The sequence below is a fragment of the Pediculus humanus genome, genomic scaffold (genome assembly GCF_000006295.1).
Source record: "Pediculus humanus corporis 1103172107496 genomic scaffold, whole genome shotgun sequence".
Classification (NCBI taxonomy): Eukaryota; Metazoa; Arthropoda; class Insecta; order Psocodea; family Pediculidae; genus Pediculus; species Pediculus humanus.
Window position 1 is genome coordinate 87847 of NW_002987112.1, and position 18198 is coordinate 106044.

The window sequence follows — 18198 nt, forward strand, 5'->3', positions numbered from 1 at the left end:
TTTTAAATAATAAAAAAAAGACGTAGTAAACCAAAAAAAAAAAAAAAAATGGACTATTGTTCGGAGGACCCATGTTGGCAATCAAACGTGAATAAAAAAACTTACTGAAAAATGTCTTTCAACTCTTCCACTTTACTTTCCGAATACAATTTAACACGCGAGGGATCTAAAAATGCATTCGCATACGCCATGGGCCCTGCATTAACCTGCACGCAAATGCTTCCCTGAAGTCTGAGCTGAAGTTTTTTCAAATCCGTGGGACGAGTGAAAACAACTTCTTCCAACTCGTTAACTCTCAGTCTCATTTCATCCAGAGCAACTTCGATGGGACTGTGTTCTTCTATCCTACGATTAATTACTTCGATTCTTTTTTTCACGTAAGGAAATGAATGTTTTGCTATGGGAAAAACAAAAAAAAATTTACCACAAACACTACAAAAAAACCTTTTTCGTCTCGAAATAAAAAAAAAGAAACCCCCTTACTTTTCAAAATAGTTCTCCTTTTCCATTGTTCTTCCGGAGTACCCCGAACCTTACCATCTTTTGTAAACGGAGTGTCAAACATGAAACAATTGATATCGTGGGTGGTTTCAAATTCCGTTTGACGAACTTCCAATTCTTTTTTCGTAAAATACGGAGTCACCGAAGTTACTTGAATGTGAACCAATTTTTGATCCAATTTCGATGGATCCACCGGATTGGAATCCATTATTATTTTAACTGCATCCCTACCATATTTTTCCCCGTATAATTTATAAAGTTTTTCCGATACTTCAGATAGTGATGTGACTTTGGGCTCTTTATAAATATATTCTATACCGTTTTTCTGACAAGATTCCGTTTCTTCGTTATTATCGTCGAAGCATATCTGTGTTACAACAAATAAAAATTATGACTCAGCCATCGCAACGAAAATTTAAAAAAAAAAAAAAATTTGTTTTTAAAGATGACACCTCACCTGTCCGTAAAAAGCTATTCTGTAGTATCGTCCCAATAATCTTTTTCCAGTTTTGTTTATTTCCGAAATTTTAGCAAACGCATCGGCTAAATTTTGATGACACTGAGCCAAAGCTTGATAATTTCTTCTTTTCTCATAAATCGGAATAATTAATTTAAATAAAGGATTTAATAGTTCGTATCTCTCTGCTTTTTCAATCAAAGGTACACAGTTTTCGAGTTGTTCCAACAATATCTGTTCCGTGAATTGCACATCTTGAATTCCTATAAAAAATTCAAAATATTTAAATTATAAAAATTAACCCAGTTTTTTTTTTTTTAAATTAAATCTAAAAATGTTTTAATTAATTTTTTACCTGAATCTAATTTTAATCCCGTTTCATCCACCAAAATATTTGACGATAATTCATCAAATGCTTCGGCACCCCAAATCTGTACTTTCTTCAGCTTAAGATATTCCGCAATCATTGCAGCAATATGTAATTGACAACAGGTTGCCTGTAATCATTTTATTTTTCCTTTAATTCAAAAATATTTTTTAAAAATAAATTCGAATTTTGCTAGTGACAAATAACAAACCTCTGAAAAATTCCCATTGTAATGATGATTTCTTGTCATGGTTTGAAGCCAGGTAAGTCGCAATTCCGGCGTGGAAGCGTAAGAATTAGCAAGACTATGCTGCAAATCTACAAGGAGCTCCGGATCTTGATGGTTTTCTCTCATTTGTGCAGTGGCCATTAAAACAGTCCTGATTCTTTTTGTAAGATCTTTTACTTCGAATTTCAACCCCGTATCTTTCATGACCTTATCGCTTTTTGCATAATTATTAATTAACGACAAACTCTCTTGAAATCGGGCATTGTTAAGACCCACTACGTTGCCAAGCATTTGCGACACAGATATGATAACCTATACCGTGTAAAAATTTATCTATAATTTGCTAATTTTTTTTTTTTACATCATTGTCAATGATTACAAAAATATTATATACTTGTAAATGAACCCTTGTAAGACCTTTTCGTTTGGTAAATTCAAAATTACTTCTCATTAAGAGATACAATATGACGCATGATTCTTGTCGAATCGTCGACAACTTACTGTTGCAACATTTAAGAAGTTCGTAACAAAGTCTTCCGCACAATTCCGCGTTTCCTATATATTAATATAGAAAATAATTAAGATTTTATCAATGCAACGTTAACACAATTTTTTACGTACCTTCAAATAAAACGTCTGAAAAATTATTTATAAATGCTCTCAACGCCGCAAAAACATGTCTAAACAAGGTTTCTGATTGTCCGACTTGCAAAAAAAATAAATAAATATCAAAAATTTTTCTCATTATGGCATTATCCCCCTGAGAATACATAAGATTTTCTTTAAAGTGAACACAATACAATCCTAAAGTATCGAGAACTATGAGGCCCACTTCGGTAGCCATATTGGCTTCAAGCAAAGCTTGATAAACTTTAGAAGCATCATTATCAAGTGCCAATTGCCCATCTCGTCCAACACTGCTCGTTCCGCTGGGGATGGGCAAATTTGTGCCATCGGTTTTACTAAAATCTGGTGGTTGCATCCTTGCGGGTAATGTCATAGCTTTCATTGGCTTTCCTTGCGCTTGCTTTCCAACAATTTGCTTTTTACCAACATACTTAAATTGATGCAAGCAAATTCTAAAATTAAAATTAATTTTTAACGTTATATTTTAATAAAAAGTATTTAGGTTATTTCAATATTTGGCAAAAACTTATCGTTTCGAATTGTCTTACTTACTCAATAACAGAAAAAAAATATAAAACGACATTGTACTCATTTTGCTGCCACCATGAAATCAAACTTTCTTCTCCTAAATATTTTATTACGAATAAGAAGCACAGCAATATATCTTTAATTTCAGAATTTTGAAACTTATCACAGCGTGGTTGTTGGCTAGCGGTAGTGATACCGCTAAAAGATCTTGTATGAGTTTTAAAGTCTAATTCATCCCTAGAATCTCTTACGATTGTAGTTTCTTGCGACGCAGTGGACAATCCATCGTATGATTCATCAGATCCCAGACTCGCAGTGGAAGTTCCATTTATCATGTTACCTGCTTTTCATAAAAATTGCAAAAAAATTAATTAAGTAAATATTGATGACAGGTAAAAATCAAAATTTTTTTAAGTAAATGAAAACGTTACTTTGTCCGGCAATGACTGCAAATAAATGTGAATCTTTTAAGTAAATGGAAGTCCGCGAATTTTGATCGACTGCCAATCTTTGAAAGGGTTTTAAGGAGTTCGATGCTGAACTGCACTGCAATAACGAACTGCTGGAAGACATCCTACTATGCCTCGAATCTAATATATTGTGAATTACATCGTTTTGTGGCGTACATAATCTGTTAAAATTATCTAAGACGACAGTTAACCATGGTAAATACAAACTGGCTATCCTTGCCAGTTGGCCTTTATTTTGATAACGGTCATCTAATTCGTGTTTGGCCAATATATCTCTAAAGGTTGATATGGCAAATTTACGAATTTGCGAAACCTGATTAAGCGACTTGGTAGTTTCCTGAAGCAGCAAGCCTACCAAATAATGATGTTTCCTAAATTCATCTGTCAAACCGAAATTATTTACTGGTGAATCTACAAAAAAAAAAAAATTGATAATCATTAAATAAAAAAGAGAAAACTCTCGAATTTACTTGCAATGCACAAAAAAAAAAAAAATAAATAATTACCGGTGCTTTTTGAAGGCCTTAATTTTAAATTAAGGACGGGTAAATTAAAGGCAACATAATGCTCATGAGAGCATATAATTTGTAAAAAAGAAAATTTGTACTCATGTAGCGTCCTTGAATCTGATTCTTTAAAATGTTCCATATAATAATTTATTAGCCTGAATATATATCCCCTGTCCATCACAGTTAAACATTTTTTTAAAAATTGAGCTAAGCTTTTGTTTAACTCGAGTGTTTCTAAAGGCATTTCCCTATGCTTGGTAATTACGTATGGTACTAAAATTTTCAACAATTCATCAATTTTTTCCATATATTCAGCAGAAAACCTTTCATGGCGATGCATCTGAAATGTAAAAAAAAAAAAGTGAATTGAATTAAAATTTATAATTATTATTTATGAAAACTTATCAAAACAAAAAAAAAAAAAGTCAAACCTTTATTCTACCAGTATTTAGCAAATATTGCACCATACTTTTGATCATAATTTGAAAAAAGAAACTCGAATGATTCATAAATTTATTTACAACTAAAAAATCAGTATTTGACGGACTTAGAAGAGTAGGTAAAAGTTTACTAAGTTCTTCGTGAACCGTTGTTTTAAGGCTGGGTAATGTAGGAGTCACAAAAACAAACTGAAAAAAAAAATTTTTATTTTCTGAACATCAGTATTCGAGCATGATTAATTTTTAAGTAAAATGTACCTTTATATATGGATGTAAAACATCCTTTTTACCCGCTTCTTGAATAAGATGAATTATGTGTATTAAAACTCTAATAACATTCAGTCCGATTTCTTTCGTAGACGCAATTAAAAGCAAGTGAAAAAGCTGATTTAATATCGTTGGTAAAAAAGCTATTGCTGTTGTTAATTGAATAGCATGAGAAGCCTTAATTATTTTACACGTTTCGCTTTCAGAAGGTATCACAGCCAATTGCTTATCGATTAATTTTTCAATGTGACAAAACAAATTGTGTAAATGCAAGTCTCTTGTAATAACAGTTGACACTAATTGAAATCCTACAGTAAAAATTTGCTTTTGGCCATCAATCCAAGTTATATCTGGCCCTGCATTCTGTAATTAAAAATTTTATGAACGATGATGTCACGGAAACAATTATTTTAAGCCGAATAAATATTTAAATTCGTACCCCTCGTCCTAAGCCCAAAGGCTGTATAGAAAGATAACCGGGAGGTAAATGTAATGCCACTGCCAACGTTTGTTCTTCTACACAAAGTCGTCCTTTGTGCAGCAAAGGCAACCATGCATAACCTACGCAAGATTCAACTCCGTTTTCTTTTTTTTTATTTATCTCGCAAGACACGTGATAAAAAGTAAAGAGTAAGTGATGTTCAGGTTTTAAATGTATAGGAAGTCTTAATTTGACTTCTTCATACCAAACTGGACTAGTGTTGTGATGCAATACTGAAGTGATTATTTGTTTTCCCAATAATACCGAGCCAGGTCTTCCATAAATACACTACAAAACGAATGGCTTCGCATTAGAATAAAATACTAAATGTCATTGTTGAAAATAAGGTCAAAAACTCACACATAAGGGTTTTGCATTTTCTGAATCTGAATCACGAAGTTCAATACAACAAGCTATGTTTCTGGCACGTGTGAAGTTTTTTTGAGTATCGAAATTTAATGAAAGTGGATATACGTAAAGATGATTATTAAAAACGGTATAAGGATGCACATCATTTTCGGATGACCCTTCAAATTCAGTTATTTCAAATGTCGGCTCATTCGAAGGTGGTATAGGGAACGGTTTTAGAGGTACCAACGAAGAAGTTAAAGTATCTGAAAATTTCCACAGCATTGTTTTACTTAGGGCTACCAAACAATAAATTAAACAGGTTACTGAAAAAAAAAAAACTAATAAGTTATATTTCTTACTTTCCGGAATTTCTGTTAATTCTTCAATTTTAATCTTGGCCCATCCCGGAATGACGGTTAATTTGCTTAATTTATCGCTTCTACGAATAATAAAATGGTTAATAAACAATTTTTTTTTCTCTAAAAATATTTGTTAATAAATATAGTTTTTTTTTTTCACTTACTTTCGATATTCAGATAAAAACTTTAAAATTTCTTCGTCTTTAAGTCTGTTAGGTTCTTGTCTATAAATTGCAGGGAAATCAGAATTATCTAAATCATTACTGTATAATCGAAACAATGGCCTGGCAGTCCAAGCAAAAGGCATTCTATATTTCCCAAGCCTAAAAAATGTTTAAAAAAAAATTGTTTGCATTAATAAAAATTTTTTTAATAACGGGAAAAAATATTACATGAATGACTAATAAATTGCTTTGGCAAAATGAATTTAAATACACATTAAGAATAAGTGACAGGGTATAAATCAAACCTACGCTCAAGTTTTGTTTTCATGAGAAAATTAATACACACAATAACTTTAAAATTAAATTTGATTAATATCAAATTACCTTTGACAAAAAGCCTTGGCTGATTTTTGAACTTTACTACCTAATCGGGAATCTTTTGCACTTCTAATGTATGGTTCAGATGCTGTATTAATGGCACCTTGAAGAACTTTGTCTATTCTTAAAACCAAATATATATCAGGATGTGGATTACTGACACTAAACAGAGCTCGCTTTGGATAAATAATCCACTCATCGGGTAAATTGGCTATTTCTGATGATAGACTTTTCTTAATAGTGTTTTCCTCGTTCTCATCATTAGGTAACATCTCACGTACTTTACTATGATTTACATCAAAATGAAAATTTTCTGTAAGTTTCCTATTTTGGCGAACATCAAACAAAGCCAAACTAGTGAAATATGGTTCTACTTGATAAGAACCTTCTTGTTCATTTTCCGATGCAGCTTGAAGTTTAAATTTAATACTTTCACAACGAATTAGAATTCGTTGACCAAAATGTTCACGATATGGTTCTGAATTTGGCTCAGAACCTAAACTTCCTCCAACCTTTACATGCTGCAATAATATTGACAAAATAAAATTTAATTAAATGTATCATTTCAAAGGTTGAAAATGCACTTTTAAAACAGGTTTCACTTACTGGCATATAAGGATATATACTGAATAATCTTCTCCTGTTTTCTTTTCTAGAAAGAGCTATAGAAGCATCAGTTTCACGACCATATTTAATCAATTGTGGATTCATGCTTTCTTCCAGCCCTTTTAGAGTACCATACACTTGACAAGGCTGGGGAGAAGGTGGAGGAGTATTACATGCTCTGTCTAAGGAAGCACATCTTTTTTCCTCTTGTGCTTTGTTTTGTTGAATTACCAAATTTAATTTAATAATCCAATCTTGCAAATCTATTTCGTTTTCTGCCGCAAAAGTAAATGTTTTATGCCCTGACATTTGAAGTTCAAAGCAATAACGACCTTTTTTTGAATTCTACAAAAGAATTTAAAGTTCAAAACCATTCATGCTACAGTAAGTTCTGATTAAAGGATGTTTAAAATTATTCAATTGTCAAACAATTTAAATTTACTGCAATGCTCTCAATTAATTAAAGGTCACTAATAGTCAAGTAAACACAGATTAAAAAGATTTTAATATAAGTTTATACAACAATTTTTATCAAATTATGGGTAGTTGAAATTTTTTAAAATTTATTTCATAATTTATGAATATATAAAATTTTTTTTTCTGAAATGTTTAATACTGAACTGTACCTTAACAACCTCATTGCAAAAGTCCATGTCTATAGTAGCTTTAGGTTCTCCTTTTTTTTCATCTTTATGCAATTCTAAATAATAAGTTCCATCAACATGATGTCTTAGGTAACAGTATCTTCTTTTGTAAGATTTCGATCCCAAATTAACAAATATTCTGTCTCCACCTACATCTGGGCCCTTAAGTAAATATCCTTCTTTAGTGATACCATCAACTCGAGTGAAAGATTCTTCATTTACTTGATCAACTTCAGTGTCTACTTCATACACTTCTTCCTTTAAATCCTCTGATTTTAGCACTCTAAAACAATATATAAATGTTTAAAATAAGTTTTTTCAATAAAAATATATGCATTATATATTATTAGTGACATTTCTTTATTATTTTACATAAAATAAACTTATTTTAAAATAAACTAAAATTTTACTAAAAATTTACCTACAATAAAAATTATTTTATAATTTTTAGAGTAAATAAAGTTTTTTTTTTTTAAATTAATAATAAGTTAAAAAAATGTTTACTTACTTTGGCAAATCTAGGTAAGTCCCTGAATAAGCACTATATTTATAATGAATTAAATTCCAATTTGATGAATAACTTTTTAAACATTCTTTAACAAACAAATTGCATTGACTGATTTCTGAAGAAGAAGGAAATGTTTGAGCTACAGTTCTATACCTTCGTGGAAGAACAACTTGAGAAACATCATCGGAAGGGTACAATAACAATTCCCGTTGTGGGTCATTTTGAAGAAGCGTTTTATTCTTAAAAACAAATTTTTCGTAATCTATAGGTTCGATTGACTTGACTTGTGTTACCTAAAATTATAAAATGAAGCTACCGCTCACATAAAAAAAAAATTATAATCACTTATAAAATAATGACTAACCTGAGCTGAGTCTTTTACGACTTGAGATACAGTTTCCCTAACTTGAGCAGCCATCCCTGGCTTTCCTACAGCTTTACTGAATTTTCTTTCACTCATTTTAATTTATTTGAATTTACATAACAATATCCATATTAGAGCAGTTTTGCGGCCATCAATTTTGCTAAAATTTACTGTTCACTAAAATTTGCTCTTACTTAAAGGTTACAACATTAAAATGGAGGACGAGTTTGAAGATAGAATTTTATACCAAGCATACATTTCCCACATGAAACTTCTTTCTAAATACGGCGGAGGTTTTCCTCTTAACACAGCTTTTTTAAGTTACACTTGGAGAGTAATTAAACTCTTTATTGTTCGGCCAGAAACATTAATTTTAAGTGCTATTTTGTGTATAGTATTTCTCTATCTTCAGACTTTTGATGTATGGAGTAGAAGTTTATATACCAAGTTACTGGCTGGTTTGGATAGATCTAAAAAAAGTGTTACTAATGGGAAGCCTTACGGGGGTCAAAGTTGGGAACTTAAGGAAGGCCTTATTGGCGTGTATTCTGTTCAGGGAAGAAGGGTAGGAATGGAGGATAGATTTGCAGTACATGAAGATATTAATAATACTGGAATTTCTGTGTATGCCGTTTTTGACGGCCATGGTGGAGAGGTAAGTAGTATTTTGCCTTAGATTTGAAGTATAAAGCTTTAGTTTTGCTGAAATTTTTACAGTTTGCAGCTAATTATGCCAAAGATATTTTAATGAAAAATTTAAATAAAAGACTGGTAGAAGTAAAAAGATATAAAGACAGTTTATCAGATGATCAATTTCAAAATATTCTGAATAAGAAGTCATTGAAAGAAGAACAGAATGCTCAGAAAATTAATAAACAGCAAGATACAGTAGACAATCAAAGTAGTTTAAAAAAGAAAACTAATTCGACACAAGAATATTTAGAAAAATTAAGCAATTATTCTAATCCAGAGCCAAATTTTCAAAAAATTTTGGATGACCTTATTAAACCTATTAGTAGAGAAGTGGCTCAATTTACTGAAAAAATAATTCAAAAAGTACCATTAGAAAGTTACCTGGATAGTTCTAAATTTGGTGGTATTGATTATGGCAAAGTTATAACTGATGAAATTTTAGCTGCTGATAACTTATTGTTAGATATAACTAGAAAAAATAAAGATGTTGCTGGTACCACTGCTTTGATTGCATTATTAGTAAATTCAAATTTGCTGGTAGCAAATGTCGGAGATTCTAGAGGTGTAATGTGTGATAGTAAAGGAAATGCAATTCCACTTTCATTTGATCACAAACCACAACAGCTGAAGGAAAGTAAAAGGATAAAGGAAGCTGGTGGTTTTATTGCATTTAATGGAGTTTGGAGAGTTGCAGGAATACTGGCTACATCAAGAGCTCTTGGTGATTATCCTTTAAAGTACAAAAATTTTGTGATAGCTGATCCCGATATACTTTCTTTTGATTTAAAGTATCATAAACCACAATTCATAATTTTGGCCTCTGATGGCCTATGGGATACATTTACCAATGAAGAGGTACAAAATTTTTTTTATATATATTTGACATTATTCATCAATTTGAAAATTGATGTTATATTTTTTTTAATACAGGCAGTTGCATTCATCAAAGATCATATAGATGAACCATTTTATGGTGCTAAAAGTATTGCTCTTCAATCTTATTACAGAGGTTCTTATGACAATATAACTGTAATTATTATCAATTTGAAAGATATGAAATGGGGTTCCTATGCTATTAAACCAAAATAAATTTATTATTATTATTATTTTAAATTTTCAATAATTTTGGCGGAAAAAATAAAAAAAAATCTGAAGTTTATTAAACAATTCAGATATTTATTCGATCTGAAAAATGTCATCAATTATTAATGTTTAAAGTAAGCAAATTTAATTTTGAGATTTACTTTAATAATTTAAAAGTACAACAACTATAACTTTTAATTTTTAATTTAATGCTTTTACTGAAAAATCTCAGTAAATTTTTATCATTTCGATGATAAGCGTAAGTTTTTAAGATTTTTAACATCTAACTAAAACTCTTACACGTTTCACTTTTATTTATTAAATGCACTTTTGATTTTATTTAATGTATTGGTTTTGAATATTGTATACTTTTTATATTTATACAATTGCCATAAAATGGCAAAAAGTAAAAAATTTCAGGGATTTTTAATATTCATATCGATTTGTAGAGGGCAAACTGTTTGCATCGGTTATAAAAAAAAATTTATTTGTTTGAATAATAAATTATTAGAAATTTTTTTTAGTATTTTTTAAAATGAGCTCATAAATGTTTCTAAAAACTATTTTTAAAATTGTTTGAATAATGAAAATCTTTTGCATATATTTTTCTCTTGCATCAATTTTATCAATATTTTACCATTCGAAAATTATTATTTATTAATTAAAACAAAGTATGTGATGCCAAAGATAATTTAAATATTTATTTTAATATGTTTAGGTGTGAAAACTATTTGCTCATTAATGTTGTGGTATAAAATATTTAAAATTTTAAAAGTTTTTAATTTATTAAAAAAAAAATTTTTTACTTTATGTAAAAAAAAAAAAAAAAAAGAAAATTGTTTTGATTGTAATGAATATAGTTCAAATTTAATATTTTAACAAAATATTTATTTATTTAAATATTTATTACAATATATATATATAATAAATTATTTTATAATATCATAATTATTTTTTAAAATATTAAAGCGATTAAAATATATGAGTAGTTTCAATACTTGATTAAATAAAAAGTATTGTAATTTATTTTTAAGTGGCAAAACATCATCAATTTGTTCTGTGTTATTTAATTATATTATTTAATTGTAAGTAGTCAAATTTGGAGTTTCATGTTGCTGATTGATTTTGTTTTTTTTTTTACAGTGAAAAATTTTTAATTTGAAACACATTTTTTTGAAAATTTACTACTGTAACTCATTGCAGTTTTTAATTGTTAATGTAACGCGGTTAAAATTGTTTTTAATAGAATTTTTTGTCATGGGAAATTTTAAAAATAACCTTTTTAACTATTTGATTATTTCACTTTTATTATTTTTAAAGTAACTTAAAAAAAAATCTTAATTAAAATTTTTTTTTTTTTTTTTAATAATAAAATTCAAATGTTTTTAAAAAATTATACACAAAACATATACAAAAAAAAAAATCTCATTTACAATAAAGTTAACCTTCAACATAATTTAAATTAAATCCGAGTTAAAATTGACTTAGACTGACAAAAACTACATAATTAAAAACATGAAAATATGTTAAAATCTTTACATAAGGCCTAATTTCAAAAATGAAATTATTTCTTGCAAATTATGCCACCTGTTTTAAAAATATTACCCCAAAAGTACAAAATCTTCATCTGAATTTTCAAATGATCTTTCATAATCTTGTAAATCTGAAATAAAAATTTAAATGTATAATTAGAGAAAATGTTATGTATTTTTTAAATTTCACAAGTTTTTCAAGTGATTAACCTTCATTAATTATACTACTTACTCAAAGTTCGCTCAACAGGATTTTCAACTGGTATCCAGTGTCGAGGTTTGTTTAAAGTTATTTCGAATAAAGGCTGTTTTTCAGATTTGATTAATTTTTCTTGAATTTGTTGACACAGTATATCAAATTCAACTTCAGAACTACAGAAAAAACAAACTGCAACCGAAGGATCCATATCGAGTATTCGACTTCTACTAGCTCTCGGACAGTGGTAAGACAAATCAGCCGTTTTTTCATATGATAATTCTTTACCATCAACTATTGAAACAGGTTGAGTTGTATGAGGATCAAGATAAATCACATGCTCTCCAACACAACCAATAAAATACAAAGCATGATTAGGTTTTCCACCTATAACACCTAAGGACTGCCTAAAGGTAAAACAAGTTTTAAGTCCATTTAAATATACAGGATTAATTTCAGAAAGGCCAAGCCTAAGAGGTACTACAAGTAGCAAAGGTTTCCACTTTCTTGCCGAATTAAAATAAACAGGTTCATTCAAAGGTGAATGTTTTTGTGCTGAACTATCAATAACAGATTGTTCATTTCTTTGACACAACGATTCTAAAAAAAAAAAGCAAAAAAAAAATTTTAATTTACATCGAATTTAATTAGAATTTAAATCGATTGCCGTTACAAAAATATATCTTACTAATGTCATTAACTATTATGGTGTTATCCAAAGCAACATGAATAACAATTGAACTCCATTTATCATACACTGAGAGTTTTTTGAGAACTTGTGTTACAGTGTTTGGGCCAAACCATTGACCAACATCTTTCCCTTCTGATACTCCCATCAGTGCTATTTGATGAATTGAATAAGTAGCAGTTTTTGTATCTTCAAACATTTTAAGTATTCGTAAATATTCGGGTTCTTTTGAATCTTTCTTCCATCTCCAGTCTCTGCCTAAATGTAAACAAACTAATGCTTGGGCTAAAACCATTTGCCCACATCTCAGCATACAACCCCATCCTTTATCGGAAGTTAATCCAGAATCTCCTATAGGTACAAATCCCTTTCTGTAGGTAAACCATAATTTCGATTTAATGTCTGACCTAATTGCTGTTACATCTGCAAAATGATTAAACAATGAATTTTATTTTATAAAAAAATTAGGTCATGAAAAGCCTGCTCTCCATTAAAACAAATTATTATTTTAAGTAGTAGTTTAAATTTATGAATAAAATTATGAACGTTATAAATACATTTTTTAAAAGATTAGAAATTATTAGTAGGAAAAAAATTTTTCTTAAATTTTATTTTGGAGATGAGTAAAATAAATAAAAAAGATTGTTTTTAAAAAAAAATGATAAGAAACAAAGTAATGCGTCGTACCACGTCCAGCATCGTATTTTCTGCCTAAAATCCAAACTGGTTCTCTTGTTTGTGGAATATCTTCTAATTCTGATGAAGAACTATCATGAGCTAAAGCAGCTTCAAATATTAAATCCATTTTTTAAATTTCTTTTTTACAAACATTACTTAGTTTATATAAATATAAGTGACGTAAATAATTGATATTAAATAATTTAAATTCTTAACATGAATATAATAGAAATATATATTTTACTTTTAAAAAGCATTAATTTATAATGGGCTAACAAATTTTAAAAAAAGTATGATATAAAACTAATATATAAGTTATTTACTTTACTTTGTTATTAAAACATAACATACACAAGGAATGACATTTTCTAACTCACTACTAAAACTAATGTTGGCAGCATTTACTTCTTTCTTCTTACACGATAAAATTATTGTCTCTCCGAACGGTTAGAAGCGGGTAAAATAATTAAGATTTCTTTTATAAGTTTTAAGAATTGTTTTTAAGTTTAGATAGGTTTTACAATAATAGTAATCATAATATCATTGGTTAAAATATTCCCATAGTTTTAGCTATCGTTATTCGTATAGAAAAAGTGATGTAAAGTGAAAAAGTGTAACGGCTTTTTAACAAATTCTATTGCATTTTTTGTTGAGTGAAATAAATGTTCAATAATTACCGGTTTTTAGTTCTATTCTGTAAAAAATTTGTGATAAAAAAAGTGAATTGTGAGTGGTGAGTTTAAGTGAGTTTAATTTTATCAACATACATAGGAAATGAACAAATTAAGGTAAATTTTTTAATAAATATAGAAAAAAAACAATTATTAACAAAATTCTTTTAATAAATCACAATAAGATACAAAAAGCCCTGTATAACTAATATGTACAAATAAATGAAAGTAAAATTAATAAGTGAAAATATTTAGAATGGGGCAGTGATGTATCTATAAAAAAAAAAAAAATTTTATTGAATAATCAGAGTAGCTTATATCAAATATACTTAATAGCCTAGTGTATAAATTTTTAAGAAGTAATATTTAAAATAAAATTTTACTGAGCTTTTTACCATGTAGATATTTATATTGTTGAGTACACAAAAAAATTAAGTTTATTCAACAAAAAAAAAAAAAAAAAAATTAAATAGTTATAAAAAAATTTAATGGCAGTAATTAATGTTCTTGCATTCTTTTTTTTTTATTATAATGAATAAGTTTGTAAATTAAAAATGATTTTTATTAAATAAATATATATGTGTGATTGGCAGAATTCAAGCTTTTTAAATGATGTTCAAGTTTTGCTGTCATTTTGTGGGCACAAAGACAACTATTTAATTAACCCTAATTGATTTGTAAAGATAGAATTACAGACGGATACCCCTGTTGGTACTTGCAACATAGTTAAGCAATTCGTCGCTATCTTCACAAATGAATGGCTTTTCATGATAGCAAGCAACATCATGCCAAGCTATTCCATCATTGTAAACATTGTTGAGTACACTCATGCAAGATTCATTGGTTCCATTGATATCAAATTCAGCATTATCTGGTTGTCTTTGTCTCTTATGTCCTGAAAAACTCCATGGATTGTACCCAAATCCATTAGGAATTTGATTGGTGGGTGCCATCTTTCCTCTAGTGGCAGACCAAAACCATCCAAAAATGTTTTTAGGTTCCAAATCTCTGCGGTTTTCACATCCCTTAAAGTCACAAAGACGACCACTGGTCCAGATGTAAGGGACATTATCTACAATTTTAAACATGATAAATTTTTAAAAAATTTATTACAATGTTGTTGTTGTTTTTAAACTGCATATATATGTAGTATGCATTTTTTTTAAAGTTACATTTTCTACTCACTTTGTTGAATAAGTCTAAATACCATATTATTCTCTTCTTGAGTTTCCATTGAAACTAAGTCCATACAATATTCTCTACAAATATTTCTGGCGTCCAACCAGTCCACTCTTTTGTTTCTAAATTGTGGATGATGTCCACTGAAGAAATAATTGTGTCCTCTGTAATTCCATTCTTTTGGACCTGTAAAAAAATTATAAACAATTTTCTTAAATGAAATAAATTAATTTAAATTTTCAATTAAACCAAAATTAAAACTCAACCTAAACATTTAATAAATTTATAAAGAAAAAAAATTTTAATTAAAAAAGATGTTTTTTGCAATAGCACTGTAATATTTCTTAAAGTTTAGGTTTAAGCAATTATAAAAAGTGGAGGGACATAAAATAATTATTGTGTTACAGACGAAAATTTTATTTTCTGCAAGTATCATTATACTTAATTAAAACTAAATCCTAAATTTATTTTTATCACAGATTTAAATATTGTGAAATTATCATTACTGTCATTATTTTTTTTTTAAAAAAAGAAAACTTTATAAATTAATTATTAACAACTGAAACAAAAGGAATATGTTCTTGTTTGCTAGGTTTATAATTATACAATTTGTTTTATGGCTGTCTTAAAATTTTCTATTGAGATTGTTTGAAGCATTTAATTTAATTTACTTACGTGAACTGCATTTGTTAGGTACGGGTAATGACAAAAATCTTCCAGGTCTGGTACCGGGTCTTGGTGATTGACTTGCATTATTTATTGCTGGTTCGGCAAAAACGGCAGCAATAAGAGCTACAACAATGCAAGGAACCGCAAATAACATCTGAAACAAAAAGCAAACGTGCAGCTTTAAAATTTTTTAAAAATCAATTGTTCATTATTACATAATTAAACAATGCTTTTTTTTAACTCATTTAGGTCGCGGGTAGAAAATTTTGAAAAGGTCAATTGACCAAGAAACGATTAAAATTAGTTTTCTATAAAAGTCTGCTACATCTCCTTTTCTTTTCACTATTATTATTTCGAAATAATTACTTATATGAAAATGATACATAAGTGGGGGTACAATATAACCGTAATCATTGTTGTAAAAATCTTTTTTTTTTTTTTTTCTGACTGAACCATCTTCAAATGATAATATTATTAAAGGTTTTTATAAAAGAAATCCTTGGTTGTTTTATCATCGATAAAGGTGTCATTATTTATCATTTTATAATTTTCTTCTTTGGATACAAAAAAAAAAAAAAAATTCATTACAGAAATTACTTTTTTTTCTTTTTTTTTTTTTTTCTTATAAAAGACAATTACACATAATAATTTTGTAGAAAGGGGTTAAAAAACTTTTACAATGCGTAAATTATATAGGAAATGTAAGTTGTCAAATAATATTTGTCGTTTAAAAAAAATAAAAATAATAACTATAATTTTCTGTTATGCAATAAAAGGATGGTGTAAAATCACGAATTTTTGATCATGCCGTAACACGGGACAAAAAATTACTTTTAAAAAAAAAAGTGAAATTTTTTTCTTTTATATAAATAAATAAAAATGTACTTTTGTTAAAAAGAAAAAAAAATTTTTTTATTGTCATCACTTCGACAAGTTACTACTCATCTAACATATAACATTTTAATTAATTTTAATGATGTATTGTTTTCCTCTAGGTCAAGGATATACTAAAAAAAATTTTTTAAATGACATTTTTTTTTTTTTTTTATTGCTTCAGTTCGGAACCAACAAAGATAAATGCAAGGAAACGCATAGCTCCCGGACATAATCGATTGATTACGAAACTCATTATGACGAGGGGGAAACAAAAAAAAGGGTAAGCCTATTGTTAACTTATTAAAAAAAAAAAAAAAAAAATTTAAGTATTTCCCACCGTGATAACTTCACCTTTTAACCCGCGTTATAAGTCAAAATATTTTTTTTTTTTTTTTTTATAAAATGATTCGTCAGTATTTTTCACGTAATCAAAATTTTCTTTGGCAATATGTCATATCTCATAAACGATTTGGCTCAAGTAGAAAACAAAAAAAAAAAAAAAAAGAAAAGAATAAATAAAAATCCGTAGGTTTTGATTTAAATATCCTGGGTACCCGTCTTCGGTAGAAAAAATTATATTTCCCACGTGTATGAACTTAGTCCGAATGATTAACTAGAAAACGAAATTTTTTTTTTTTTTTTTTTTTTTGGCATCATAAAAATTTTTTATTGAAATACGGGCTTCATAACATAAAAAGCATATATATATAGTTATTATCAAAAGATAATAATAATAATAAAAATAACTAAAATTAAATCCGTTCATGCGAAATAATCGGGTAAAGGAATAAAAAAAAAAAAAAAAATTTTTTTCTTTCTAATTTAGTTTTTCTTGTTTAAACTTAATCCAGACATGTAATTGACGTTGGTTGCAACCTCAGAATTACGAAATTTTTTTTTTTTTTCAACTGCATTCAAAAAAAAAAAAAAAAAACTGAAATCAAATTTTATTAAATCTAATGTATGGTATTAAAAAATTGAATTTTTTTTTTTTTATTATTATTATTTCGAACAGTAATTTGGGTTTTATTTTGGCCCCCCTAAAATGAAAAAAAAACAAATTAGTGGCATCGTAACATCGAATTTTTTTTATAATTGCATTGAATGATGGTAAATTATTTGTCGAAAGCAAGATGTTAAACAAGTTTTTCCTTTTTTAAATAGAAAAAAAAATTTCACTAATCTTTACATATTTATCTAAAAATTATTTATTTTTTCTAAAAAAAAAAAAAAAGTGCAAAAAAAATTTTTTTATTTATGTTTTGATAATATTTAAAAAGTAAAAGTATTTTTTAAAAATTCTCGTGCAAACGATCAGATAAATTTAATAACGATTTAAATCTTACATTATAACTTTATGCGATAATTTAAAATAATAATATTAATCAAATAGAAATTTAAAAAAAAAAAAAATTCATGGGGGAAATTGTGAAAATCTTACAGAGTTTAATAAAGACATAACATTTATGCAATCGTTTTATTTCGTTTCACGAAGTATAAAAAAAAATATTATTATTATTATTATAAAAGAAATCTGTATCGCGAAACAAAAGACAAAATTTAATTATTTACAAAAAAAAAAAAAAAACAAACATGAAAAAAACGTCCTCACGTTGGTAATATTAAACAGTTAACTTTTACATAACTTTAAGTAAGTTCATCAATATGTAAACTTAGTTACGT

General features: G+C 27.8%; 4 protein-coding genes across 4 annotated transcripts; 1 reads left to right on the forward strand and 3 right to left on the reverse strand.

Moving 5' to 3' along the window:
* Window positions 1-101: 101 nt before the first annotated feature.
* Phum_PHUM151040 (dedicator of cytokinesis protein, putative) lies at window positions 102-8346 on the reverse strand (the record flags this gene model as incomplete). Its single annotated transcript, XM_002424735.1, has 21 exons — window positions 102-397; window positions 484-868; window positions 959-1221; window positions 1314-1455; window positions 1537-1866; window positions 1949-2109; window positions 2176-2633; window positions 2734-3049; window positions 3141-3590; window positions 3686-4028; window positions 4120-4317; window positions 4387-4758; window positions 4835-5164; window positions 5237-5490; window positions 5587-5666; window positions 5751-5909; window positions 6135-6649; window positions 6735-7079; window positions 7361-7661; window positions 7887-8179; window positions 8251-8346. The coding sequence occupies 21 exons, from the start codon at window positions 8344-8346 to the stop codon at window positions 102-104; spliced, it is 6087 nt and encodes a 2028-aa protein (XP_002424780.1).
* Window positions 8347-8464: 118 nt separating this feature from the next.
* Phum_PHUM151050 (protein phosphatase type 2C, putative) lies at window positions 8465-10032 on the forward strand (the record flags this gene model as incomplete). The annotated part of the gene is made up of 3 exons (XM_002424736.1): window positions 8465-8905; window positions 8968-9798; window positions 9874-10032. 3 exons carry the CDS (start codon window positions 8465-8467, stop codon window positions 10030-10032), a joined length of 1431 nt encoding a protein of 476 aa, XP_002424781.1.
* A 1595-nt stretch (window positions 10033-11627) lies between these two features.
* Phum_PHUM151060 (Cysteine protease ATG4A, putative) lies at window positions 11628-13247 on the reverse strand (the record flags this gene model as incomplete). Its single annotated transcript, XM_002424737.1, has 4 exons — window positions 11628-11689; window positions 11791-12354; window positions 12443-12865; window positions 13130-13247. 4 exons carry the CDS (start codon window positions 13245-13247, stop codon window positions 11628-11630), a joined length of 1167 nt encoding a protein of 388 aa, XP_002424782.1.
* Window positions 13248-14480: 1233 nt separating this feature from the next.
* On the reverse strand, window positions 14481-15793 carry Phum_PHUM151070 (uncharacterized protein; the record flags this gene model as incomplete). The annotated part of the gene is made up of 3 exons (XM_002424738.1): window positions 14481-14863; window positions 14977-15156; window positions 15646-15793. The coding sequence occupies 3 exons, from the start codon at window positions 15791-15793 to the stop codon at window positions 14481-14483; spliced, it is 711 nt and encodes a 236-aa protein (XP_002424783.1).
* Window positions 15794-18198: the final 2405 nt, after the last annotated feature.